The sequence below is a fragment of the Arvicola amphibius genome, chromosome 2, assembly GCF_903992535.2.
Source record: "Arvicola amphibius chromosome 2, mArvAmp1.2, whole genome shotgun sequence".
NCBI lineage: Eukaryota > Metazoa > Chordata > Mammalia > Rodentia > Cricetidae > Arvicola > Arvicola amphibius.
In genome coordinates this window covers 185,820,914-185,833,126 of record NC_052048.2, presented here as the reverse complement: position 1 = coordinate 185,833,126, position 12,213 = coordinate 185,820,914, and the positions used below count along the sequence as shown (strand labels likewise).

The 12,213-nt window shown below is 45.0% G+C and overlaps 1 protein-coding gene across 1 annotated transcript in view; it reads left to right on the top strand.

The window, feature by feature from the left end:
* The first annotated feature begins 2,975 nt into the window (after positions 1–2,975).
* Hipk2 (homeodomain interacting protein kinase 2) overlaps positions 2,976–12,213 on the top strand; it is a 134,803-nt gene continuing 125,565 nt past the window's right edge. Inside the window, 10 exon segments of the mRNA XM_042054430.1 lie at positions 2,976–3,029; positions 3,032–3,220; positions 3,223–3,519; positions 3,521–3,658; positions 3,660–3,692; positions 3,694–3,741; positions 3,743–3,784; positions 3,786–3,905; positions 3,908–3,964; positions 3,966–4,072. Coding sequence (XP_041910364.1) covers positions 2,976–3,029; positions 3,032–3,220; positions 3,223–3,519; positions 3,521–3,658; positions 3,660–3,692; positions 3,694–3,741; positions 3,743–3,784; positions 3,786–3,905; positions 3,908–3,964; positions 3,966–4,072 — 1,085 coding nt within the window.

Below are 12,213 nucleotides of genomic sequence, written 5' to 3'. Positions count from 1 at the left end.
CTTGGTCCATGGTAACCATATGGAAGCTGCCTTCATAGAGATGACTGCTGAAACTGTCGGAATGAATAATACCTTTCAGAGGAGACAGACCACTGGAAGCACCAGCATTTTAAAGGAGGGAGAAGAGGAACTGCCTTAACCGTGCATTTTAACCATGGGGAGGAGGAAGGCAGTTTACGGATTCACATTAGTGTAGATAAGAGCATCAAGAAGGAAGTGGTCATCAGGTCAGCAGTGTCTGATGCTGCTGGGAGGTGAAGGAGAACAGGGGTTGAAAGGGCCACTGGATTAGGCAATTAGGAAGTTCTATGGTATTTGGGTATGTTGCGGGGAGATTAAGAGTGAGCATTGAAGAAAGGAGTACAGCAAGCATCGATGTACAGGTAAGAAGGAAAGAGTGAAGAGGGGGCTATGACTGCTACTCCTGCCTTTCACGTTGGAAGTTTGCGCACTCATACACACTTGAAGGCAGAAGGGAGGAGTTAGGTCAGCGATTCATGTGGACAACCTTATTCAGTACCAGCTAAAGACTTTGTCCAATAAGCAGAGAGAATCAATAGCTTCAAGGAAAAAAGAACAGCAAAAGCAGGATTCTAGAGAAAAGTGGGAGAATAGAGATTAGGAGATAGCAGAACTTGAGGCTGAAACTTGGGATTCTGGACAAAATAGAAGGTGGGGCCCAGATCTGCTGAAGAGAGGGAGGGTCAGGGGACAAGTGATGGGTGTTAAGAGGAAGGTGTTAAATAATCACTCTAATTAGTGCAGGGGGGCGGAGAGCAGCTGAAGCTAGATAGTTAAGTATCAGTGGAGGTTTGACAGACTCTCCACTTTCCTAAACTGCTTTTGTAAGAAATATGTAGTGAGGCTGGGGAAAGACACACAAGCACGAGGATCTGGGTTCCATCCTTAGCACTCACCTAAAAAAGCCAAGCGTCTGGAACCCAAACACGGGGAGGTGGAGACAAGAAGATCTCTTGGGATTTGCTGGCCAGCCAGTCTAGTTGAATTAGTGAGGCTATGGATCCATTGAAACTTGTCTCCAAAATATTGTGAATGAGGAAGACACCCATTATGAAACCTGTGGTCTCTATACACATATACATGCAGACTCAGATATATGTATGCACATGAACACACACACACACAAACACACATACACACATACATGAAATGGTTATCAGAGTAGCTTTAGAAGGTAATTGGTGTTTGTTTCTTCTTGTACCTTTAAGGGTTTTCCCTTTCTTTGTAATTGTGTTTTTTTCATATATATACTCCCAAAATAACATCACATTATAAATTGTATAGCTACTACTCCAGAAAGGTCTTAAATCGTTTCAAGATTATCTAGGTTGCAGATATGTCAGTATGAAATCATAGTTCTTTCTCTCAACTTCCACTGTGTGTATGTGTGTGTAGACGTGTGTGTACGTAAGTACATACAGACACAGGTAAACATCTATGCCTCTTTTAATCACAGTGCACATATTTTTGAGATGGGGACTTTCAGTGAATCTGGAGCTCACCAAATTAGGTTAGACTGACTGGCCAATAAACCCCAAGAATACACCCATCTCTGCCTCCCCCAGTGCTAGGTGGGCAAAGTTGCACGCAATTTCGCTCTCTCTCTCTCTCTCTTCTCTCGCTCTCCTCTCTCGCTCTCTCCTCTCCTCCTCAGCTCTCTCTCGTCGTCGCTCCTCGCTCTCTCGTCTCGCCTCGTCTCTCTCTCTCTCTCTCATCTCTCTCTCCCTCTCCCCCTCCCTCTCCCCTCCCCTCCCTCCCTCTCTTACTCCCTCCCTTCCCCCTTCCCTTCTTCCCTCCCTCTCTCTCTCCCTCTCCTTGTGTGTCTGTCTGTCCTGTCCTGTCTGTTCTGTCTGTCTCTGCCAATGCTACAACTCATGTAATCATGTTCAGTCCTTTATGCCTGCATTGTGAGCACTTTATCTAGACTGAGTCATGGTCCCCAGCATCTGAAATTTCAGGACTTTCTAGAGAAATTTTGTTATGTCTAGATTGATAAAGTAGGTGAGCAAGAAGTCCTTGAATGGTGCTACTTGGCCCTGTCTGAAGGTGACACATGTTTTAAGCCAGTTAAACAACACCAAATCATCCATATAAAAACTCTTCTGAATTCAAGATGACCAGGAAGCCAGATGGTAGGTAGTACGTCTCATCCAGAACACAGATAATCATGAGAAGCCCCTGAGATGGGGTTTTGTGGGAACATGTTTCTTTGAAGTGATAAACCTGGTTTTTAGGTTCTATTGAGAAGGGAAAGCTGACTATATGGAGGAGCTAAGTATGTAATTCTTACCTGGGTACTTGATACAGTCTTCAGATTTAGCAAGATGCAACTTGAATAGGAATGAGGAAGTGGTTTCTGTTACAAGTATAGTTACAAGAAATAAATGATGGACCAAGTCCCAGTTCTGTATCTGATTCTTGACTCAATTACTGAGATTGGTAGGTCTAATGACAGAACATGGGAACCATTAGTCTCACAAACAAGGAGACTAGAATGTGCTTCTGAGTGGAATCGATTGGCTTTCTCAAGCTGCTGCATTTAAAATCATTATGCATGCAAGAAATGTTTAGAGGCCAGAAAGACAACACTAGGTGTTAGCCCTTACCTTTGGCCTTCTTTGAGAGATGTCCTCTTGCTGTCCGTCCATTGCTGCATATGGCAGATTATACTGGCCCATGAGCTTTGGGACATTTCATGTCTGTGTCACCCGTCTTGCTGTGGAGCTTTGGGATCACATGTGCATGTGACTGTGCCAGCTTTCATGGTTCTGGGGATCTGAATTCAAGTGTTTATACTTCACAGCAGTACTTTACCCACTAATCCATCTCTCCAGTCCTCAAGATTCTTTTAACGGTGGAAGGACAATCTGATCAGAGTTTAAATGAATCAATGGAGTTTATTCATGGAGGAGTAACTCAGATATTTATTTTTTCCTTTTTCTTTCCTCATAGGTATGGCCTCACATGTGCAAGTTTTCTCCCCTCACACCCTTCAATCAAGTGCCTTCTGTGTAGTGTGAAGAAACTGAAAGTAGAGCCAAGTTCCAACTGGGACATGACTGGGTACGGCTCCCATAGCAAAGCGTACAGCCAGAGCAAGAACATACCACCTTCTCAGCCAGCCTCCACAACCGTCAGCACCTCCTTGCCAATCCCAAACCCAAGCCTACCTTACGAGCAGACTATCATCTTCCCAGGAAGAGTACTGGACACATAGTTGTAACATCAGCAAGCAGCAATTCTGTCACCGGGCAAGTCCTCGGTGGACCACATAACCTAATGCGTCGAAGCACTGTGAGCCTCCTTGACACCTACCAAAAATGTGGACTCAAACGAAAGAGTGAGGAGATTGAGAACACAAGCAGCGTGCAGATCATTGAAGAGCATCCACCCATGATTCAGAATAATGCCAGCGGGGCCACTGTAGCTACTGCCACCACATCCACTGCCACCTCCAAAAACAGTGGCTCTAACAGCGAAGGCGACTATCAGCTGGTTGCAGCATGAAGTGCTGTGTTCCATGACCAACACTTATGAGGTTTTAGAGTTTCTGGGCAGAGGAACATTTTGGGCAAGTGGCAAGTGCTGGAAACGGGGCACCAATGAAATTGTGGCCATTAAGATCTTAAAGAACCACCCCTTCCTATGCCCGGCAAGGTCAGATTGAAGTTGAGCATCCTAGCCCGGCTGAGCACAAGAGAGGCGGCGGATGACTACAACCTTTGTGCGGGCCTATGAGTGCTTCCAACACAAGAATCAAACCCTGCTTATGTCTTTGAGATGTTGGGCAGAACCTCTATGACTTTCTGAAACAGAACAAGTTTAGCCCCTTGCCCCTCAAGTACATTCGCCCAGTCCTCCAGCAGGTAGTCTACAGCCCTGATGAAAACTCAAAAGCCTGGGTCTTATCCATGCTGACCTCAAACAAGAAAACATCATGCTGGGTAGATCCATCTAGACAGCCATACCGAGTGAAGGTCATTGACTTTGGTTCAGCAAGTCACGTCTCCAAAGCCGTCTGCTATACCTACTTGCAATCCAGATACTACAGGTAAAACTTTTTCCATGGAAATAGGCATAGGGCACATGAGGCCCAGTGGCATCCACATGGATGTACAGAGAGAGTCACCATGGCAGAGTTACAACATAGCTAGTGGTTGCTACCAGAACGAGATCTTAATCTGGAGGCTGGAGAGATGGCTCATTGGTGGTTAAGAGCACTTGCTGCTCACACAGAAGACTTCAGTTTGGTTCCCAGTTCCCACATAGCAGATCACAGCTATTAATAACTAGTTCCGGGGGATCCCATAACCCTCTTATGGACTCCAGACCTATACATGGTATATATACATACATTCAGGCAAACACTGTTATGCATAAAAATAAATAAATCTTTTTAAAAACAAAAACAGAGACCTTAATGTAGTTGGAAAATTAGAATACATGCAGATAGGAGTGACAGTGAGAAGCCAAAAAAAGAAGGTAACATTATTGGTCTGCTGTTGTGAGTTGGAAAGGATTTTGGAGCTGGGTGAAGAGTGGAGAAGTCAGGTTCTTCTGGATAGCTAGAACAGGAAGAGATGTGCCAATAACAGGAAACAGGCAGCAAAGTGTAAGCTCATTTAGGAGACGAGGAGAACTGCCTGGCCAGACCAGAGGATTTGTGAGTAGTACCTGGAACAAGTCCTGGAAACTTTGAACAAGCAGGGGTTTGTGGCCAGTGGTGTTGGGGGAAGAGTATAATAGGGTGACAGCAGTGTTCTGAGAAGACTGTTATGTCCCATGGAAAGCCTGGAGGAAGGGAGAATCTTTGCCCTGGAGCCAGTTGCTTCCTCCCATGATAAGTTTATGTCAGGAAACATTAGCTACCCCTGCCACCCTGAGGCCACTTTTTTTTAATTGTAAGGAAATACCCAAGGCTGGGTAAATTTTATAAAGAAAAGAGGTTTATTTAGCTCAAGTTCTGAAAGTTCAAGGTCATGATGCTTGAACATCATAAGGTCAACAACGTTATAGTAGATGGCCCACAATAGTGAGGACATGCATAGGAATAAGAGACCACATGATTAGATAGGAAAAAATATAATGGTTCAAGGTCAGGGGTTTCTAACCTTAACTTTCTTCCAAGGACAGCACTGGTAATGAACGTCCACTAGGCCTACCATCTCTCAGCATCACTACACTGAGGACCATTTTTTAAACTGATGAGCTTGGGGGCAGGGGAACAACAGAGTATACTCTAGCAAGAAAACTTGCATATTCAGACATCACACAAGTGTTTATCTCATTCTAATATGGGTCTTGCAAAATGCTAGCTAGCTCCAAGGATGCAAACAAGACCCTGGCCATCCAGGAGTCTCCAGCATGCTTCAGGCTTTGACATTAGTAGAATCCAAAACTGGGCTGTGTGATTTGTGCTCACTGCCTAACCTATGAGCTGGAAGCTGGGGTTTTTTATACCAGTCTCAGGGTGCTGTGATACAGCCTAGTGCTATGTGCAGTGGCCGGTCTGTGGGAGACACAGCATCAGTAGGCAATGGAAATGGAAAGCAAGACTTGAGGGTTGTAGAATGGCGAAGAGCTGTGCTGGAAGTAGTAGTGACCAGTCCCACAGAGGCGGAAATTGGCAAGAAAAGAAACCCGAAACTCCCCGTGAGAAAGTAGGCCAACCCATACCCACGAGGTTGACTTGTGCTAGTAATAGGAAAATCTCAGGACTTCTTGCTTCATGAAACCTCCTGTCCCATGCCCTGATGGTGGATGTGCTCTTTACAACCTTCTTCAAGGGTCCAGGAGAAAGACTGGACAGACTTGAGCTACCACCACTGCGCCTGTGACCTCCAGTCCCTGTCTATCTGGCCTCTGTCTTGACTTGCTCCTCTCGGGGCCTAGTCACTGCTTTCAGCACGGTTGCATCTCTCCCCCCACCCTCAGCCTTCAGTCATATCTTCCTCTCTGTCTCGTTGTGTTTTCATCTGACTCAAAGAATGGGTCGCAAGTCTTCTCCATTCATCCTAAGAGGGATTCCTAGTTGCCTAGCTCTGGCATTGATATGGGCTTTCCTCTGTGAATTCAGATATACATACTGCCTTCTGCTCTTAAGAGAAGTTCTCAGACTGCTGCATACTTGTGATGATAAATCTACCCCTGCTTGCTCTCCTCCCCCCATTCAGCCCTGCGGGGAGCCATGGGCTCCCTTCTGGAGCCATCCGGTCAGGTGGAGCTTGGACAGTGGGAACTGCAACCCCTCCTCAGTGAGGTGGGAGGCCAACAACCCATATTCTCTGGAGAGTGCCTGGCCCTTCCCTGAAAGCCAACTCAGTGTGGTTCATCACAGGGAAGCAGCTTGCCCCAGAGGTGGCTGCTGCTGGGGTGCTCTCTAGTTACTACTGCAAAATGGAGGCTGTTGCTGTCACTTTATTTTAGACTTAAAAATTCAGGATGCCAAAGGCCATTTTCTTCCCAGCTCTTGGCCTGAATATAGGGAAAACTGTAACAAGTCAAGGGCTGCATGAGGTTTTATTATTTAGTTAACCTGTATTGCTCATAGTGAACAGAATCCAGCTTCATTGAAGTTTGCTGAAAATTAAGCATGGAGACTAACTATATTTAATGAGCAATGCATCCTTGTTCAAACTTGATCCGAGTTACATATGGGCTCTGAAGCCGCTTTTGTGGCCGTGCCCTCTTGTCCCACTGCCACTTCGCCCACTGTGCCCTCCTGCTGGGGACTCTGGAGTCCTACCTTGTTTTCAGAGACCCTAGCTATAGCAGTGACGTTTCCATGGGAACCAGGGCAGGACTAAACCCTCTCCTTGATCTTCATATCCCTCTCACCAGCTTTATGGCCTGCTCAGCCATTTGAGCACCTCGTGGGGTGATAAAGACTGTTTGCTTACTGTTAGGCACTTAGAAACTCCTGACTGTCATTCTTCAACAGGCACAATCACCTCTACTTCCTGCATCCCTACTTCCACCTGAGACACCTTCTTTTGGGGCCTCATGGTATCCCCTTCCTTTAGGCTTTAAGTGACTACTACCTAAAATTCTAGGCAGAACGGTTTCCCTCTCCCCAGGGGTCTCTATCGTCTTGTGTCCTCAAGGCCAGCTTGACAACCTTAAACTGTGGTCAGAGGCCCAGAGCCATCGAATGATGTTCGTTTCCAAATTAATCATGATACTCTGCCTACCACATGCCTCATCTGAGCCCTGGCATGGCCAGATTGCTGCCACACACACAGGTCAGTGGGAGCTTATGAGAACAGCATCCAGCTTTAACCCCACTCATCCAGGCAGCCCAACACACTATGCAGGGTGATTTGCCTGACTACCTCACCTTTTACTTGGAAAGAGAGGACAAGAGAAACTCTTTGATTGTCTGTCATTAAGATCCTTGTCCTAAAAGAGCATACTTTCTGGGACATTTTGAGCAAGCAAGGGTGCTTTCTAGCTGCCTGGACAGAGAGGTCTTTACATGCTGCAGATCAGCCTTCCCCAGGGCCTACCAGGTGGGCCTTTGTCCTGCAGGGCCTGTCTCTCTCCAGGGATTCTCTGTCTTGAACTTGGCACATTAGCCCCTAGGAACACCTCACTTTCAAAGGGATGAACATTTTTCTGTCCTTCGATCATGTTAAATATTAATTGCCATTCCCATGGCCCCCATCAAGTATGATAAAAAATAGTGTGATATAAAAGTGAACTTCCTGTTCTCAGACTGAGGGACCTGGGGAAGAAGGAAGATGGTGGCCTGGAAGCCACTTGTTTTCCGCAGCAGCTAGGTATGTGCATGGCTCTGCCACCAACACTGCCTTCCAGAGCCCCAGGAGCTCCACTCCCCTCAGTGAATCACTCAGCGAAGCTGGGTCCTCAACAAGCCAGGGAAAAGAGCCAGGGTGAAGCAAAGCTAGTTAGTTTATTAAGTATTTAGGTAGAGAGACGTAGGGAAAGGATGATGTATACTCAGGACAGGGAGGACGGCTCAAGAAAGTTGCAGTTGACTACATATAAATTCGTATGAATTAAAGGTTGTAACTGGTGGCACACACCTTTAATCCCAGCACTTAGGAGTCAGAGGCAGGCGAATCTCTGTGAGTTCAAGACCAGCCTGGTCTACAGAACGAGTTCCAGGACAAGCTCTAAAGCTACACACAGAAACTCTGTCTCAAAAAACAAAAAAGCAAAACAACAACAAAGATTAAGCAAAGCTGAAAATTTAAGTAAAGTTTCAAAAACAAGTGAAAATACATGGGTAGGTTTACTTATTCTCTTACATTAAAGATTTTCTGTTTGTAAATGAAATAGTGAGGGTTTTTTATGAGGTACATAGTTTAGATTTAGAAATGAGAGAGGTGTGTGTTAAAAGGTAAAACTCAAAAGTTTCAGATATTCTGGCCCTAAATGGACCTAATTCATTTTGTTTTTTAACATCCATTTTGAGATATCCTTAGAAAAACATGATTAATTTCTGTGGGCAATTTTGACTTCGTTAGTTGTATTGAACTTTGCTGATGCTCAGTCAGTAGGAAAAAGCAAATTAGACTTGGAGTGAGGAGCGGCCTTCTCTTCTCACGCCCTCGTAATTATGCACTCTGTATTTCTAGCCTGCCATAGAATTGCTGTTGGCATTCTGTAAAGGAAAGCCCCAATGTGTGACTTTAAGAGGAACCAGGTTGCTTTTTCAGGTCTTCATGAGTCTAATGGAGGGGTGGACCGGTGTCTTCCAGCTTAGCCTATGCCCTCAAGGTCATCTATGAGGGTAACTCAGCAGTGCTGCTTTCTCAAGTTTTTCTTGGGATTCCTAAGAATTCTCAAGATTTCTAAGAATCTGGAGAGCTTATAATGAATAGAATTATTCTAGATAACCACCATACACACACCTAACAACAGACCACACACACCACACATACACACCACACACACACACCTACCATACCACACCACCACACACCACACATACACCATCCCATACCACACACCACACCCACAATACCACACAGCACACCATGCACTCCCACCACACACCACCCACTACAACCACACAACACACACACACACACACACAAAACAAACCACTGTTGAACAAAGATAATTGAAGGTGGCAATGTGTACAATTTTGTTTCTGCTCTATTAAAGATATTTTGTATAGATGTTTTTGAGACCCTTTAGACCACTGTTACAATCCCCAAAAGTGAGCATTAAAAAAAATCAGGACATAAGGGCTGGTGAGGTGGTTCAAGGGATAAAAGTGCTTGCTACCAGTCCTGGTAGAGTTTGGTCCCAAAGACCCATGTGGTAGAAGGAGAGAACTGATCTCTGTCCTCTGACCTCTTCATACATGCCAGAGCACATAAGTGTGTCCATATACACATACCACACACAATAAATAAATAACTGGACAGACAGATAGGAAAGATATAAAAAACTTAGGACAGTATAAATGCCTATAATTTTTAAAAATACTCTTTTTCATTTGATTCTTTTGGGTGCAGAGGCTGTCTTCCAGATAATTCTAAAATGGTTTTTAGGTAAAGATGGAAATTTTAATTCCATTCATCTATTAGGTACTGATTTAGTAGCTCTGGATATCTACATATTTGAGGGTATAGGAAGTAAAGGTATGTTCTCAAATTTCGAGTTAATTGCCTTTCAGATTAAAAAAATGTCTAGAAATATAATTCTGTTTGGTATTTCAAGGGTGTGATTATTCAACAGTTCTCATGAGCCCATTGTATACCAGATTGAAGTGGGTAGCAGAAGGGAGTGAACAGCCCACAGAGCTCAGGGAAGGGACTGCACGGCTGAGCAGAGTGAGCTGTGGTGACGGAGTCTGAGGTGTGAGATGGCTGGGCTGTGAGTCTGGGCCACGGCCTTGTAGTGAGTGGCTCAAGACCTGGGCTGGAGCCCAGTGGTAGAGTGTGAGGTCTGACGGTCGGGGCTGGGGTTTAGTCAAAGGGACGCGATAGAGGCTTCTGTAAATCCTTGAAGAAATAATCATCTGATGAGGTTAGTGATGGTACAGTTAGTTGGCAAAAGGCATAACAGACAAAAGCTTGGTGGGGGACACAAAGGCCAGGGAGTAACTGTATTTATTCAGGAATGAGAACAGAGGTCTAGGTTGTACGGTGGCCCACCCATAGTCTATGGACCCTTAGTGCATTTGATTTTTCTGATGATTGATGATAGACCTGACTTACCAGAGAATGTACAGTGTTTGTTTTGCTTTTCTGTTTGGTGACTTTGCTTTCTCTGAGGCTGGATTCTGAAGTTCTGGTCTGTTAGGATTTGCTTTAAAAAAAAATCCGACCACCAAAAAAATAAAAGAAAATAAAAACAAATCCTACCACCACTACAAAGTAATAGTCTCTGGAAGGACCCCTTAACTTCAGTCCTGGTCCTGCCCCCACCACCTGTTTTCCCGACTCATCGAATAGATTGTTAGCTGTGAGCCACGCACACTGTTCCATCTGGATTCTGTTGTGACCAGGACTTGTGCTCATCAGACTGTGGGTCAGAGTTGGGGATTCTGGCTATGGGTAGACAGTCTTTCCCCTTTGGTGACTCTGGTGTCATTGACTCCCACTGGTAACCTTCCTTCATATCCCATGAACACAAACAGGGCATATTCCACAACACCAGATTGTAGGCTAAAGGTGTAAGACACTCCAATAAGAGGTGTTGCCACAGACAGAAGTTTCAAAAATAATATAACTTATACAGATCATAATATATAAAAAGTGATTGACCAGTTTTGAAAAAGGTCTTTGCAAGCAGTTAGTTATGTATGGCAAACATAGCTCTTTCTTGGCCGGGGGGAGGTTGAGACAGAGTTTCTCTGTAGCTTTAGAGCCTGTCCTGGAACTAGCTCTTGTAGACAGATTGGCCTCAAACTCACAGAGATCCACCTGCCTCTGCCTCCCAAGTGCTGGGATTAAAGGCGTGTGCCACCACCGCCCAGCCAAACATTAGCTCTTAAACTTGCCTTCTGTTACTAATAGAGACAACAGGAAGAGAGGATGTGCTGGCTCACATTGGGGGATAGTAACTTACACACATATAAAAACAAGCAGAGACACTGTTTTGTTTCTATGAAGAAGTGATCAGTAAGTTATCTTGGCTGGTTTGCTCCCTTCAAATCTCCATTGTCTCTGGGACCTTAGTTATATGGTATATGTTTTGAAATTAGTCTTTCAGTAACTTTTAATTCATATTCACAACTACCTGGTAATTGTTAATAAATACAAAATAATTTTCAGTGTCATAGTCTGAGTGTATTTGAGTATCTCCCTGCTGCAACCTTGCTATACACACGAGAGCAAGGGTTTGTGCATGCTCATAAACACTTACTTAGGTCCCACAGTGAAGCCATACATAACATGCAGGCATGGACATGCTTATGAGAAAGGATGACATTAGCACTCTGTGCGGGGTGCTGATGTGCATAGAGACAGAGAAGGAAAGACATATGTGCATATATTTAAGACAGCAGATGAACATGCACCTCAGACAGCAGAAGCCTCTCAAGTGTCCTTGAAGTCTGAGGGCCCTGATGCAGAAGTGATATCAGTGCCCTGGAAACTCAGCTCAGCTTTCTGCCTTGTAGGGCTGCCAGCTGCATGTCTCTAAGCCTAAAGATGGGAGGGCTGGAACTACCCTTGGGCTCAAGGTGTAAGCCATTTGTTTTCAATGTGAGCTCTAGGGACCCTGCAACACCAGAATCTCCATGGTGCTTGTTAGAAAATGGAGGTACCTACCATGCCAAACCAATTTAATATGCAGGTATGCTGGAAGTGGGACAGGAACAGGCATTGGTCAAGATTCACAGCAAATGCTTTCCTCCTCCTCTTCTTCCTCCTCTTCCTCTTCCTCCTTTTCTTCCTCCTCCTCCTCCTCCTCCTCCTCTTCCTCCTCCTCCTCCTCTTTCTCCTCCTTCTCTTCCTCCTCTTTTCCTTTCCCTTACCCCCTTCCCTTTTCTCCCTAGTACTGGAGATTGAGCCCAGGGCCTTGGGCATGATGGCAAGTGCCCTACTACTCAACTATATCTTCTGCTCCACCCACCCCCTTTTTGAAATTTTTATTTTGTTGAGGATGTCTCTCTAATTTGCTCAGGTTGACCTTGAACCTATTACTCTAGGTTAGCCTTGAACTTACACTTCTCCTGCTTCAAACTCCTGAACAGCTGGATTACAGGCCTTG